General features: G+C 39.1%; 1 protein-coding gene across 1 annotated transcript; it reads left to right on the top strand.

Annotated features, from left to right (window-relative positions):
- The first annotated feature begins 1,289 nt into the window (after nucleotides 1-1,289).
- Nucleotides 1,290-2,255, top strand: LOC118835407 (vomeronasal type-1 receptor 4-like). Its single transcript, XM_036742598.1, has one exon. The coding sequence runs from the start codon at nucleotides 1,290-1,292 to the stop codon at nucleotides 2,253-2,255; it is 966 nt and encodes a 321-aa protein (XP_036598493.1).
- The last annotated feature ends 14,676 nt before the right edge of the window (nucleotides 2,256-16,931 follow it).

Raw genomic sequence — 16,931 nt, 5'->3', positions numbered from 1 at the left:
TTGTCTTTGTTCTTCGTATATTTGAGAAATGAGGCCTTAATCAGAGAAGCTTGCTATGAAATTTTTCTCCACTTCCTGCTTTCCTTCTAATTTTGGCTGTATTAGTTTTGTTTGTCAAAACCTTTTTAATTTCATGTGATCAAATGTATTCATTTAACCTAACATGATCTTCTCTATCTCTTGTTTGGTAATAAATGCTTCCCTTATCCATCGATCTGACAGGTACGTTCCCACTCTCCTCTGATTTAGTTATATCATTTTTATGTCTAAATCATATATCCATTTTGGAATTATCTTGCTATATGGTGTGAAATGTTGGTCTATGCCTAGTTTCTCTCAGACGGCTTTCTATTTTTCCCAGAAAGTTTTGCAAATGCTGAGTTCTTATCCCAAAGTTTGCATCTTTGTGGGTTTATCGAACACTAGATTACTATGGTCATTGTCCACTGTGTATTGGGTACACATATAAACTATTTGTGCTGGACCTGAGATAGAACCTTCCAAGCTTGTGTGGTCTGATCAACCACAGATGGATATACTGTCCCTGGACTTCAACATAGTAATGTTATTTTGGTCCTCTTTGAGAATGAAGGATCAATCCTTCCAGGGGTGGGGAACCTGCAGCCTAGAGGCCTCCAGGCTGTAGGTTCTCCACCCCTGAACCATTGTGTGCCTAATTTATTCCACTGATCCAGCATTCTATTTCTCAGCCAGTACCAGATTGTTTTTGACAATTATGCTCTGTAATATAGTTTGGAATCTAGTACTGCTAGACTGACTTTTCGATTTTTCTACAACGTCCCCTTTTGTAAGTCCAAAGCTTTGACTCAGAATTCTCTCCAGCAATTAAGAGTCAAGTCTCCCTTCACAAATACAGAATCATTCCAAAGTCCCCAGCTTTGTTTGGAAGGCCAGTTATGCATTGTTTCATAACTAAGAGTCAGTGTGGCAAATGGAATACCTTTGAAGCCCATGAACGATATCTGGGGAGAGGAAAATGGAATATATGCCCATGAATGTACATGCGTATGTGATGGTGTGATTGAGAAGAGGCTGCTTCTGTGTATGCCTGTGTGTGTCCATGAGGGTGTGGTATGTACTCACCTAGGAGATTCTGAAGGCACATTTGGCCAGTAGGTACTACTGAGTCATAAGTTTCCATCACCACTCTAGCAGTTGGATTATGGGATACAATTTTACTGACCATGAAAGGTTCTTGAATGTTCTTTTTTCTTTTTTCCCAAAGTTTCTCTGGCTATACCTACATTTTTCCACAACACTCCAAGAGCATGTATCTACATGACACTGTTCTGGGAATTATCTTCCTTTCTCAGACTGGAGTTGGGGTCCTAGGGAACTCCATCTTCCTCTGGTTTTATACCGTTATTTTATTCACCAGGCACAGGTGGATGCCCATGGACTCCATTCTTACCCAACTTACTTTGACCAACACCATAGTGCTTCTCTCCCAGGGATGCCCGTTAGCAATATCATATTTCAGTACAGGATATTTCTTGGGCATTACAATGTGTAAAATTGTATTTTATCTTCAGCGAGTCAGCCGGGGCCTTTCCATATGTACCACGTGCCTCCTGAGCACCTTTCAGGCACTCACCATCAGTCCCAGCAACTCTAGGTTGGCCAAACTCAAAGTCAGAGTTCTGGAGTTCACCTACCCCTTGTGTCTCCTCTGTTGTATAATCAACATGATCTTAGAAGTAAATGTGCCAATATATATATCAGGATCAAGAAGCAGAAATAGTACCCACTCAAGTGTAATTAATCTCCTTTATTGCTACTGGGAAAAATTTTTTATTGAGATCATCATTTTGCCTTCCCTTCGAGACATCTTGTGTGTAGGATGTATGGTCTGCACCAGTGGCTACATGGTGTTCCTCCTGCACAGACATCACCAGAAGGTCAAGCATATTCACCGCACCAGCTTCTCCTCAAAGACATCTCCAGAGATTAAGGCCACTCAAACTATCCTGCTGCTAGTGGGAAGCTTTGTTTCTGCTTACTGTGTCAGTTGTGGCTTTATACTGTATAAAGTATATGTGATGCATTCTGGCACTTGGGTGATGATTGTGACTACATTTATTGCATTGTGTTACCCAACCATCAGCCCCTTTTTGCTGATTCACAGAGCTATTCAAATCCCCAGGTCCTTCTGTGCTGCCTGGTGGAGGCCAAATTCCTATTCTCAGAATAAGTTACAGGATTTACAAGTTATCTCCATGGGCACATCACCTTGATGAAGATTTCTGACCCGACACTATTTCAAAGAAATGAGTGAAAATGGTCCTGGATCTTGGTTGTAGAGACAGTAACCTTTTCTGTCCCTAAGTGTGAAGGACAGATGAGCCTGAATGGAGGCTTGGGATCACTAAGGGCATGCTTCCTTTTGCCTTTCTGAAATATAAAATCTTCCATCAGCCCTTTCCTACCTGGCCCAGATTTTCCTTCTGTCATCATAGAATGTTGCTCCTCCAGCAATCTTTAGGTCACCCAAACTGGACTTCTCTTTGTTTCTCATCCACATTCTATTGCCCATTTCTATGTCTTTTCTTTCTTAAATTCTATTATTTTCAATTCCTGGAACAAAACAAGCACAGTACAATATAACACAGTACAATAAAAAAGATGATTCATATGAAATTGCAAATCCATCATGTACAACTTGCTATTCCCTCCAAATCTACAATGAAGTTATCATGGAAATTTCCTTTTTCTGTTTTTTTTCTTCCCTCCCCTTTCCTTGCCCTTGAGATGACCACCATTAGACACAATAGGTATGTGTACACACACACACACATAACTCTTATATACATATTTCTATCTATCAGTTCTTTCTTTGGATGCAAATATCTTCTTTCGTCACGTGTCCTTTATTTTTAATTTGTATATTTATGATAGTCAAACGACCTCTCTCAAAGTCTTTCTTCAAATAATATTGCTGTTACGATATACAATGTTCTCTTGGTTCTGCTCACTTTGCTCTTTATCATTTCATGCAAGTCTTTCCATGTGTTTCTAAGCTCATTGAGCTCGTCATTTCTTGTAGCACAGTAGTTAAGCCATTCCCCAATTAATGGGAATCCCTGAAATTTCCAGTTCTTTGCCAACACAAAGAATACTGCTATCAACATCTCCTTCACATTCAAAGTTATAATCACTATTTGTGAATTTCCCTCCATCTTAATTTTACTATTTGCTTTTTCAGTCTCTCTTTTTACCCTCTTCCCATTACTTTATCTTCTCCCCAATGCTCCCACCCCTCCACTTTACCCATCACTCCAAGAGTCTCCCCTTTCCACCACCACCCCCAATCTTAATACATATACCCCTCCAAATTCCCCTCTCCTCTCTCCCCACTCCTCCAGATCCCAATCCACGTGCCCCTCTAAAAGTCCCTACCCTGCCATATCTCCCAGTTTTCTCACCTCTCTATAAGTTCAGAAGACTTCTACAACCTTCCAGAAGTACACATTATTTCCTCCTCCACCCAGCTGAGAGTAAGGTTCCAATATTACCAACCTTCTGCCGCCACCAGCTTCCTCCATATTAGTCTTTCTTTCATGCCCCATCTTAGTAATATAATTGCTCTCCTTTACCTTTCCCTACTGAATTTTGTTTTTTAGAATTACCCCATCATACACAACTCAGCCCCAACCTTTTTTTCAAACTACCTTAGTAATGATGACTGTTTTAAGAATATTGATGGTGGGGGTGGGGGGGAGGGAAAAAAGAACAAAGTAAGAAATGCACAGCAGAAAACGAAAGAAAACTTACATGGAATCAAAGAAAAGATGGACAACTCTTGACACAACCTGTAGCATTTATCATACAAGCTTTCTTGAAATGAAAATTTATTGCTATATGTTTTGAGTCCTCTCTTATGATTGGCTGTGCACATGATATGCTTTTTTTCTTTTCCTTCTTTGTATTTAACTTTCAATATTTAAGTTTATGACATGTTTCTTTTTATTTTCTCTCTTCTGTATTTGAGCTCTGGTGTTTGAGTCTAAAATAAAATTTAAAAAAGAGAAAAATCATTTAAAAAAGAATATTGGTAATATTTTCATACACATATACATATATACTGTTGACCTGAAATTTTGGTTAAAAATGGCAAACAGGGTAGGTGATATATAAATTAATATTGTTTTATTCCCTTAAAGTTAGTAGATACATGTACATGGAAGCAAAATGTAAGTTCTGACTATCTGATCAAAAGAATGAGAAGGCTTAAACACATTTTAGAACAATCCCAATTCAGGATGTCTGTGTCACTCAGATTTATGATCTCCATACATGTTTAACTGTGGTATGAGAAAGGAATTTTCTTAATTGAATAGGCTGCAAACACAAAAGATGACAGTTGACAAAATGTTGATTGAAAATACAACCCAGGACATCTTTTTTTTCTATACCATTAAAGTACCATAACATAGTATATGTCCATAAAATATTAAGATAAGTCTCATTATTCAAGGTAGTGTCTTGGGTTAAGAATCTCATTCTTAATGGCCATAAACAGAGGAAAAAATGCTCTTGAGTCAGCTCCATCTGGCCTTGTTGACATAGGAAGAGGTATTCTCTGAGTTTACTCAGAGAACAAAGGGATATCTTTGTCAAAGGCTATTCTTCTGGTTGATCAATTCAGGCTCTGGCCCTTATTGAGGTTCAAATGATATTAAATGATTATCAATACACATGCACATATGGAAAGAGTTTGACCTTGATGAATGCCTTACAATTAGTCTTCAATGATTTTCTTATATTTCTTCCAGACCTTTTATATTGACTTTTCCATTGAGTTCTGATCCTTTTGTTACAAATGTCTGAAAGTCTTTCAGTTCATCAAATTATTTTTAGTCAAGATTTTACTCAACTTTGTTGGGTAAGTTATTCTTGGATACAACATCACTTATTTTGCTCTTCAAATATAATGATCCAAGACCTATAGCTGCTAGGTCTTGTGAAATCCTGACTGTATTTCTGCACTATTTACATTTTTTTCTTGTTGCTTTCAGTATTTTCTCCTTAACCTGAGAGTTTAAAAACTTGGCTATGACATTCTAAGGTTTCCTTCTGAGATATCTTTCAGGTGGTGAATGGTATATATTTTTTTCTATTTCTACTTTACTCTCTTGTTCCAGAACTTCAGAGCAATTTTCCTTAATAATTTCTTGTAATATTGTAACCAGATTCTTTTTTTGATCATAATTTTCAGGCAGTCTGACAATTCTCATATTGTCTGTCCTTGACCTGTCCTCTAGATCAGTTGTTTTTCTAATGAGATGGTTTCATATTCTCTTCTATTTTTTCTACTTTTATTAATTCTGGTGTTTTATAATATCGTGCTTTTTCACTGACTTTCTCTCATGCCTGGAACAAACTGCTGCCTTATCTCTCCCTCATGGTGTCTCTTTCTGTAAGACACAATCTCTGCATTTACCCTTTCCAGGTACTCCCTCCTGCTAGAGCTTTCCTACATTCCCAACTCTCTTGGGTTTTACTACTCTGTAGTCATTTATTTAATGCATGTTATATTGATTTTGTATGAATTTATATAAATCCTTCTTGTGTCTCTATTAGAATAGAAGTTCCTTGAGAGCAGGGAAAGTTTCATTCTTTGTACTTGTAGCCCAAAACCTAGCCCAGAACCTGGCACTTAATACATACTTGCTGATTTGTTGATTCTGAAAATAACTAAAAAATAGAAAAAAAAACCCTAAAAATCCCTAATTAAACATTAAATTGGAAATCCTAAAAATTAAAGGTTATTGATAATAATATATAAATAATATATTTATGATAATATATTAATAAATAATTTATTATTGTGATATATTATATAATAATAAAGATTAATAAAATAGAGTGTAAAAAAACTGTTGAATTAATGATTAAAACTAGAAGCTGGTTTTATGAAAAAACCAACAAAATGATAAACCCTTGGTTAATTTCATTTAAAAATAAGAAAACTAAATCACTAGTATCAAAAATGAAAAGAGTGAAGGTACCACTAACGAAGATGAAATTAAAGCAATTATAAGAGTTACTTTGCCCATATACACCAATAAATCTTAACAATTTGAGTGAAACAGAAGAATATTTACAAAAATATAAATTGCCTAGATTAGCAGAAGAGGAAATAGAATATCTAAATCAACCTATTTTAGAAAAAGATATTTAACAGACCACAAATGAGCTTCCACCAGGACCAGATGGATTTGAGTGAATTCTATCAAACATTTAAAGATCAACTAATTCCAATATTAAATAAATTATCCTATTAAACTCCTTTTGTGAAACAAATATGATATTTATACTTAGACCAGGAAAAGTAAAAACAGAGAAAGAAAATTATAGACCAACTGCATTAATGAAAATGGAAGCAAAAATCCTAAGTAAAATACTAGGTAAAAGATTACAACATTATGTTACAAATATTATATATTATGACCAAGTGGGATTTATGCCAGGAATTCAGGGATGATTTAATATAAGGGAAACTATTAAAATAATTGATCATATCAAAAATAAATGTCAAAAAATCATCTGATTATGTCAATAGATGAAGAAAAAGCTTTTGATAAAGTTCATCACTCAGGGGGCAGAGCCAAGATGGTGGAGTGAAAGTAGTGACATGCCCAAGCTCTCTCACAAATTCTTTTAGATACGTCTTGAGAAGTGAATCTGAACAGATTTGAGAGAGGTAGAATCCACTAGGAGACAGGGTGTGGCAGATTTCCAAGCCAGGAGACTCTGGGAAGTTGATGAGAGGTATCTGTTTCACCCGGCTTGGAGAGCACTGAGCCCACGGGACTACACCAGACCATATCAGAGCACCATACTGGAATAGGAGCAGGCCCAGCCTTGCAGCTGTGGTGGCGATCCCCAGACATCTTGGCACAGGATGCGAGTCAGAAGCGGAGAGCCTGTGGCAACAACAGCAGTCACTCCTGGGGCTATCAGCCCACAGTCTAAAGGTTTGAAACTCACCTTATTGAATTTCTAGGAGCCATGACGACTGAGTAAACTCTAAGAGCTCTCATCCCCTCTTGCTGACCTTGAGTGACCCAGAGAATGCTGCACTGGGAGAAACCCTGGAATAGAGGAGCCAGAAGTGGGGGTTCACTAGTCACTTCACGCGGGAAGCTAGGGAGACTCCCTCTTGTGGTGACAGAAGGAGATCAGTACAGGAAGGGAGGCATCCAAGCAAGCCCCACCTTAGCAGACCAGCAGGAGTTCATGAACCCCAGAGGGGTGGACCTGGCAAGTGCCAACACCAGGACCCCAGGCATGCCTTCACACAGCCAGGGGAATTGGCAGACACCGGAGCAGACTGACAGCTAAGGCCACTTGTGCTATATGGTGCAGCCCTAGGGGAAGAGGAGACTTCCAGCACCCAGATCACCCCTCCCCCATACCTCACACTGTGAGCTTCAGTGTAACCCTGTGGGAACTCAGAAAGACTTCACTGGGCCTCAATCTTTGGCACACACCAGCCAGCTCCAGCCCAGCACAAAGTGAACTGCAGCAGCATATAACTTCTAGCTGACAAAACCAGAAACCACAGCATACTAAGTCAGTACTCAGGCTCCTAGCTCTCAACACAGGAAGCTTGGGACAGAACCCCCTGGGTAGCAGAAGCAGAGATCCACTTTAAACGCCAAGAAAAAGGCAACCACCATGAAGAAGCAAACTAGAAAATTAAAAAAGACCATTGAATTGTATTATGGGGACAGAGAAGTTCAAAATACAAATTCAGGAGAGGACAGTATTGACACTATACCAACATCTGAAACCTCCAAAGGGAATATGATCTGGTCTCAAGCCCAAAAAACATTTCTGGAAGAGCTCAAGGAGAATTTTAAAAGTCGATAAAAATACTTCATTTAAAATAACTGTAGACAGTATAAAATTTCCTGGGAGTACACCTGCCAAAACAATCCCAGAAGCTATATAAATAGTATTTAAAAAAACATTTATATAAATAACATCATATTAAAATAACTGGAGAAATATGAATTGTTTATGGATAGGCAGGACCAATGTAATCAAAATAATTTTGTCTAAACAAATTTATATATTCAATGCCATCCCAATTAAATTACCAAATTGTTATTTTACTGAATTAGAAAAAAATAATAAGAAAATTCATTTGGAAGAGCAAAAAGGCAAGAATATCAAAAGAATTAATGAAAAAAATGTAAAGGAAGGTTTAGCAGTACCAGATTTTAAACTATACTATAAGGCAAAACTATTTGATACTGGCTAGAGAATAGAAATGTACATCAATGGAATAGAGTAGGCATATATTTTACAGCAGCAAATAAATATAGTAACCTTGTATTTGAGAAATTTAAAGAGAAGATTTTCAGGACAAGAATTCATTATTTTATAAAAAATGTTGGGAAAACTGGAAAGCAGTGTGGCAGAAATTGGGCTTAGACCAGTATCTTACACCATTTACCAGGATAAGGTCAAAATGGATACATGACCTAGATATAAAGAGAGATTAAAAGAAAAATCAAAGAACATGGAACACATTACTTATCAGACTTAGAGATAGGTGAACAATTTATGAATAAACAATAGAGAGCAATATGAGATATAAAATGAATAATTTTGATTACATTAAATTAAAAAAGTTTTGTACAAGTAAAACAAGTATAGCCAACATTAGAAGGTGTCCTCCATTACTGCATTCATTCTAAGAAAGCCAAACAAAGCTAGGATGCATGTGCATGTTAATTTCTCTCAAAGCTGGTGGAACACACACATAGAGATATGCATGGAAACTCATGGTGGAAAATGAGCCCAATGAAGGACAGACAAAGCAGACCTTATATCTTCAGAGCAATCACCTTTCACCCCTCCCTCCCTTCCTGGCTCAGGATGTCTGTGTCAGTTAAAATTATAGTCTCCATCTGGTTAACTGTTAGAAATATACTTGGCACAGATATTTAGGTATCAAGGACAACTTATTATCAAGGAGTCCAAAGGAGTTGGGCTTACATTCCTGGCCAGGAGTGGGCTTCACTTTTCTTTGGGAAGAGGAAGAGAGGAATACAAGTGTGAGGTCAGCTTTATACTGTTAATTCAATGCAGCATCATCACAGTACCTCCCTTCAGAGGACAGATTGGTCTGTTCCCCTTTTGGGTTACAATCTTCTCTATATTCTCCTTACATGCCACTCCTTGATATGTTCCCCCTCCTCAACATATGTCCCATGTTCAAAAATGGTGGAAAGCTTCTCCCTGTGGGTGTTGTGGAAAATATTATACTATTTTATATCATTTTTGTAATTTCAATAAGACTCAGGGCCTGAACTACTTAACCAGAAGAAAAGCCTGATCCTAACAGTCTCTTTGTTCTCTGAGTAAGCTCAGAGATATCTCTATCTTATGTCAACAAAATCCAGATGGAGCATTCCTTTCTCTGTCCATGGCCACTAAGGGTGAAAACCTTGACCCCAGACACTATCTTGAATTATGTGACTTTTCCTTATCTTAATATTTTATGGCATATACTATGTTGTGGAATGTTAATGGCCAATTAAACACAGAGATCCTGGGTTGTAATTCCAATTGATACTTTGTCAACTATCTAATTTGTTGTATTTACAATCTATTCCATTAAGGAAAATCCTCTTCTTGTATCATGGTTAAACATACATGGGGGTCATAAAAATGAGGTCATACAGGCTTGCTAGCTCTGCTAAAATAACGTATATAAGTTTTCTCATTGCTTTGTTCAGGCAGCCAGAGTTTATACTCTGACTCCTTGTACGTACAAGTAAGCTAGCTCCGCTATGCTTTAAGGGAAAATAATAAACAACATGGATTTTTCTATCACCTAGCTCTGTTGTTTCCTTCAACCAAATTTTCAGGTTTAACAGTACCCAGAGCCACTGCTTATTTGTCCTGATTTTTGTCCTCTATTTTGTTGTATGGACTGTGTGAAAAAATGATTTGTCTTAGTAATCATTATTTTGGAAACTCAGAGTTTCCCCATCCTCCTTTCTTTCAAAGTTCAGTCCTTCTTCAGAAGGACTTAACCTTAATGGGTCTATTCTTGCTCGTTATGTTGCCCAGACAGGTCTAGGAAAATGTTGATTCCTCCCTATTGTCAAGACAGGTGATATGGAGATTGATGTCTCTTTGATCAGGTGTAAATGGCCTAAGTCATATACTCAAGATCTCTTTTTAATATAGCCCACCTCCCAGCATGTGGACCAATCAGAATTGATTGGCACCTCTTGGGAACATCTACTCTTTGAAGGGCATATAACCATGTGCTCCCAGATTCTTTTTTTTTTTGTTTATTATTATTATTATTTATTAAACATCTTTCTTTTTTTAATTTAAATTTATTTATTTAACATATTTAGTTTTCAGCATTGATTTTCACAAGAGTTTGAATTACAAATTTTCTCCCCATTTCTACCCTCCCCCCCACTCCAAGATGGCATATATTCTGGTTGCCCTGTTCCCCAGTCAGCCTTCCCCTCTATCACCCCACTCCCCTCCCATCCCCTTTTCCCTTCCTTTCTTGTAGGGCAAGATAAATTTCTACGCCCCATTGCCTGTGTATCTTCTTTTCTAGTTGCATGCAAAAACTTTTTTTTTGTTTTTAAACATCTGTTTTTAAAACTTTGAGTTCCAAATTCTCACCCCTCTTCCCTTCTCACCCACCCTCCCTAAGAAGTCAAGCAATTCAACATAGGCCACATGTGTATCATTATGTATAACCCTTCCACAATACTCATGTGGTGAAAGACTAAATATATTTTGCTCCTTCCCAACCCATCCCCCTTTATTGAATTTTCTCCCTTGACCCTGTCCCCTTTCCAAAGTGTTTGTTTTTGATTACCTCCACCCCCATCTGCCCTCCCCTCCATCATCCCCCACCCCTTTTTTTTATCTTCCTCCCTCTTCTTTCCTCTGGGGTAAGATATCCAATTGGGTATGGTATTCCCTCCTCAGGCCAAATCTGATGAGAACAAGGTTCACTCATTCCCCCCTCTCCTGCCCTCTCCCCTCCTTCCACAGAACTGCTTCCTCTTGCCACCTTTATGCGAGATAATCCACCCCATTCTATCTCTCCCTATCTCCCTCTCTTAGTATGTTCCTCTCTCATCCCTTAATTTAATTTTATTTCTTTTAGACATCTTCCCTTCATCTTCAACTTACCCTGTGTCTTCTCTCTCTCTCTCTTTTATATATATATATATATATATATATATATATATATATATATATACATATATATATATACACATAGATATATACATACATACACACACATGTACATATTCCCTTCAGCTACCCTAATACTGAGGTCTCATGAATCATACATGTCATCTTTCCATGTAGGAATGTAAACAAAACAGTTCAACTTTAGTAAGTCCCTTATGATTTCTCTTTCTTGATTACCTTTTCATGCTTCTCTTGATTCTTGTGTTTGAAAGTCAAATTTTATATTCAGTTCTGGTCTTCTCACTGAGAAAGCTTGAAAGTCCTCTATTTTATTGAAAATCCATATTTTGCCTTGGAGCACGATACTCAGTTTTGCTGGGTAGGTGATTCTAGGTTTTAATCCTAGCTCCATTGACCTCCGGAATATTGTATTCCAAGCCCTTCGATCTCTTAATGTAGAAGCTGCCAGATCTTGGGTTATTCTGATTGGGTTTCCACAATACTCAAATTGTTTCTTTCTGGCTGCTTGCAGTATTTTCTGCTTGATTTGGGAGCTCTGGAATTTGGCGACAATATTCCTAGGAGATTTCTTTTTGGGATCTATTTGAGGAGGCGATCGATGGATTCTTTCAATTTCTATTTTGTCCTGTAGCTCTAGAATATCAGGGCAGTTCTCCTTGATAATTTCTTGAAAGATCATATATAGGCTCTTTTTTTGATCATGGCTTTCAGGTAGTCCAATAATTTTTAAATTATCTCTCCTGGATCTATTTTCCAGGTTAGTGGTTTATCCAATGAGATATTTCACATTGTCTTCCATTTTTTCATTCCTTTGGTTCTGTTTTATAATATCTTGATTTCTCATAAAGTCACTAGCTTCTACTTGCTCCAATCTAATTTTTAAAGTAGTGTTTTCTTCAGTGGTCCATTGGACCTCCTTTTCCATTTGGCTAATTCTGCCTTTCAAGGCATTCTTCTCCTCATTGGCTTTTTGGAGCTCTTTTGCCATTTGAGTTAGTCTATTTTTTAAGGTGTGGTTTTCTTCAGTGTATTTTTCAGTATTTTTTTGGGTCTCCTTTAGCAAGTCATTAACTTGTTTTTCATGGTTTTCTCACATCCTTCTCATTTCTCTTCCCAATTTTTCCTCTACTTCTCTAACTTGCTTTTCCAAATCCTTTTTGAGCTCTTCCATGGCCTGGGACCAGTTCATGTTTTTCTTGGAGGTTTCTGTTGTAGGCTCTTTGACTTTGTTAACTTCTTCTGGCTGTATGTGTTGGTCTTCTTTGTCACCAAAGAAAGAATGCAAAGTCTGAGACTGAATCTGGGTGCGTTTTCGCTGCCTGGCCATATTCCCAACCAACTAACTTGACCCTTGAGTTTTTCAGCGGGGTATGACTGCTTGTAGACTAAAGAGTTCTATGTTCCACGTTTGGCGGGGAGGTGCCAGCTCTGTCACACCAGCACTCCTCCTTCCCCAAGAACCCCCAACCCAGACTGGGGTTAGATCTTCAGCAGGCTGTGCACTCCTGCTCTGATCTGCCACTTAATTCCTCCCACCAGGTGGGCCTGGGGCCAGAAGCAACTGCAGCTGTAGCTGCCCCACCTCCGCTGCCCCTGGGGCTGGAAGCCGAACTGTGAACTCCTTCCACTCCTGCAGCTTTTCCCACTAACCTTCTCTGCTGTCTTTGGTGTTTGTGGGTTGAGAAGTCTGGTAACTGCTGCAGCTCCCTGATTCAGGGTGCTAGGGCCCGCTTCGCCCAGCTCGTGGTCTGGTTGGTCCACGCCGCTCAGGCTGGGCTCTGCTCCACTCCGTTCCCAGCTCCCAGCTCCCAGCTCCGTGTGGGATAGACCTCACCGAGAGACCATCCAGGCTGTCCTGGGCTGGAGCCCTGTTTCCCTCTGCTGTTTTGTGGGTTCTGCAGTTCTAGAATTGGTTCAGAGCCATTTTTTATGGGTTTTTGGAGGGACTTGGCAGGGAGCTCACACTGGTCCCTGCTTTCCAGCTGCCATCTTCGTGCCCCCAGATTCTAAATCAAGCCAGTTCTGAACTGGCTCCCTTGGGGAGGGCAGTTTTGCACTGTAACTCCTATGCAATGCATGTCAAGCCAGCTCAAGAGAAATTAAACCATGGACACATGCACCCTAATTTTGTTTATCTCTTTCTCAAAACAGACTGTTTCAAAATTGGGGCTTGTGGGGTTCCCATTAATGGTGCTGTGACTCAGATTTGGACTTGGATTTTTGGGGTACACTTTTCACCCCAAAAGTATTGCAACTGGGTATACACAGGATTTTCTCCTGAAGTTCCAGCCCTGAATGGAGGGCAAGCCTAATATCCAAAATCCCTGCTTCTTATCTATGGGACTTCTAGTTGTAGGTTGCAGTCCATTTTTCTCCAAGTGGCTCTGGGGGCAGAGATCTAGAAAGGTCTCCTCAGAAGGATATCCTCTGTAATTGGCCAGAAGTCAGTCAGAGTAAATTGGCATGGGACAAATGTGAATTTTGACCAGTCTAATTCTACATTGGCTTATCTCCTAAAAAGCCAACAATAATTTAGGTTCATGAACACTTTGTCTTGTCAAGTGCCTCTGTGTGTATGTTTGTAAAATGTTTCATGTTTGTGGTGAAAGATTTAAAATACAGCCAGAAAAACTTCTAAAGAACTTCTAAGATATATAATTAGAGAGAGAACATTGGGAAAGAACTCCCACCTTAGGCTTTCGGTGGAAGATTAAGATTCTTTTTTGGGGGAGGTCTCAACGTTGGCTAAGTAGGATACCAGAATAAAGTTAGATAATGAGTAATGGCATAAAAAAAGGAGAGACTCCGCTAGAAGTTAGAGGAAGGTGGAATCAATTAGCAAGTAACCTTTAATTGATAAAGATCTAGAGCAGGCAGCCCGGAGTGAGAGAAAGACTGAGAGTTTGAATTCAGGTTTAATTAGATCCCAAAGTTAAAGTTTGTACTTTATGCTTAAATTAAATCTGAGAACTATCCTAGCACTTTTCCTGCCAGTATATCTGATATCAGGGTAATGTGTTTAAAATTGCAAAAAGAAGGTTTTTTTTAATCTTTTAAGCATTAACATTAAAAACACCGTTTGTGAAGGGCATGGAAGAAATACAGCTCTCTTGGTTTGTAATTTGTTAGGGATTAACGTCCTCCAGATTCTAACTGGTAAAGAGAATCAGCACAAAATGAGAGTGAATATAATTTTTTTTAAATTTGTAGTATAACTGAAAGTGGAGGTGATGGGGTGCTTGGGTGCTTGTGCTTAGACCCTAATTCTAACATCACATTTCTTCTTCGCTTCTGCTTGGGTACCTGTGCCTGGACCCCAATTCCAAAATCACATCTGGTTCTAAAATCACATCTCTCCCTAGTCTCAAAATACTGTCTCAGGCAGTTCCTCTCCAGTTCAAGGGCAGTATGCTTTAGCACAAAACTTATCTCTCCTTCTGATACTGTGGCCAGGTCCACCTATAGAATTTATTAGTTTGGAGTCCCTGTGTACATGCTAATTGGCTATGCACTGGGCCATAATGATATTTACTGCTTATTGACCTTACTGATATGTATACTCCCTTACATTCATCTTGTCTAACAAGACATTTGATGAGAGCCACCTGGATATTTCCAGTCAGCCATGACCATTAGTTGACTTAGTGATGTTTCACAGTCAAAACCACACCTCCAGGTCACCGCCTCCTTGGGCTATTTCCAAGTGAACTCTGGGTAAGATACCTGCACAGTCGATACAAAAAGTGCATGTTCCTTTAAGAATTGACCACCCTTTAACCACTCCCTAATCCCACCCCAAAACACCTAATTGATATGTTTCACCCCAACATCTCTTGTAAAAACTTTTCCTGTGCCCCCGTAAGGTTGCAGGTTCCCTAAGAACTCTTGCCTGCTGTAAAGCATAATAAATCTTTGCCACCTTGACTTAAAGAATGCTTGAGATCATGAATTCATTCCAGATGGCTACGACCCTCTCCAGCACTCGGGTCGTCAAGGGGTACTCCCCCTCAATGACCCATCCTGGGAACTCCAGTCTTGGGGTTCCTGGACTTAGTCTCCTTCAACCCTCAACAGAGTTAGTCTGAGTAATAGGTTTGAAAAATTAGGAAAGAGAAATAAAAGTTTGAGAAGCATATTGAGAGGTTGTGAGCAAGTTTCATTTTAAGTAAAAGGAATTGTTAGAAATACCAAGAATTTTACCTGGCCATGTGTGAATTTGGGAAAAAAAAAGATTTTTATTTTATGTCATTATTTGACAGGGTGACTTGGCCTCTTAGCCGGCACAAGCACAACTCAAGTTGGGTACAAAACTCTTTTATTTCCTCCAGATTCAAATTTCCCACCTTGAACCCCATTGGTCAGCATTTCAGGGTTCACTGAAACTGATGAGGTTAAAGAAAATGATGAAGGCAGGGAGCCATATGTTTTTAGAGGTGCTAGAGACCCCAAAAAACCAACATGCCAGGTCTTGCCTAATGAAATGGACTCAAGCCTTCTCAGTCAAGGAAAACAAAGTTTATTAAAGATTGGCCATACTGGGTAGACCCTTAAGGAGTCAGCATTTGTGATGCTAATGCCAGCGGGCCAGATGAATCTGAGCTGAGCTAGAGTGAGTCTGAGCACCATCATGGAGGCAAGATGGAGCGTATATACAGAAAGCTTGTGGGAGGGATCGAGGGGTGGTCAAGTAGTCTGGGGTGACTAGAGGAGGGGTTTAGGCAGGGTCTTGAGGAGGAGTCTAAGGAGGATCTGGATGGGACTGGGGTGACTAGAGATCAAGACTCCAGGAGTGAGATTAAGGGTGGGAAATAGCTGAAGGCCACCCAGAGATAACAGACAATACAGGGCTAGGCTAGTTTAAGGGTAACAGAGATTTGGGCCTAGGGATAATGAAAGGTTTGTGGCCTCAGGCAAAGGCCAGATCTAGTGGGAAGATTCAAGTAGGGTTCAAGGGGGTTCCCAGAGACTGTACCCCATCAAAACCCACCTTCACCTCCACACCTCAATCCACCTCCCTTCTCATTCACATCCACCCCATTCTTTGTATTTTCAGTTTCCTTTCTGTTTGTCTGCATCAGATAGCATGAGAAAGGGTCCCTCTCAATTGCTAAAGAGAATTGACAAAAGCATGGGTTTGGAGATTCAAACCCAGGATATCAATGATATCAAAGACCCATTATCTAATACTGAGTCTGGATGGAGTCTTATCCTTTTGTGATTGCCACCTGGCCTGACAATTCCATTGAGATACAGGGACCTGCCTTCTTAGAACAGAGACAGGAGTCTGCCTTTTAGATATGCTGATTTTCGAGTGACCAAACTCCTACAATTAGCCACCAGTATGGCTTCAAATCATATTTTCATATCATCTCTGTGGAAACAAAATCCAATCATACCTTACAGATTGACAATGAAAATTTTGTAGCTTGATTTCAAAACCAATAAAGTTGTAGAGGGTTAGAAGGAATTATGTCCATCTGTCTTTCAGAATAAACCTGTAGGAAGGCCTTTTAAAAATCTAACTTTACCTAAATATTGACTATGGCAAAGATATTGCTTATTGTGATTATTACATAAAATCTTGATGTTGCCTTGTACTGTTCAATTAATTGTTGGAGACTCTGGAGGTTTATGCCCAGGGAAACTAGCCACTCTCTGTCACTAAATCAAATTACTTAGATTTCTTTTTTGCCTGG

This window comes from Trichosurus vulpecula, chromosome 2 (genome assembly GCF_011100635.1).
Source record: "Trichosurus vulpecula isolate mTriVul1 chromosome 2, mTriVul1.pri, whole genome shotgun sequence".
In the NCBI taxonomy this organism is placed as follows: Eukaryota; Metazoa; Chordata; class Mammalia; order Diprotodontia; family Phalangeridae; genus Trichosurus; species Trichosurus vulpecula.
Note: the sequence above shows the minus strand (reverse complement) of the source record. Positions and strands in the feature narration are given on the sequence as shown.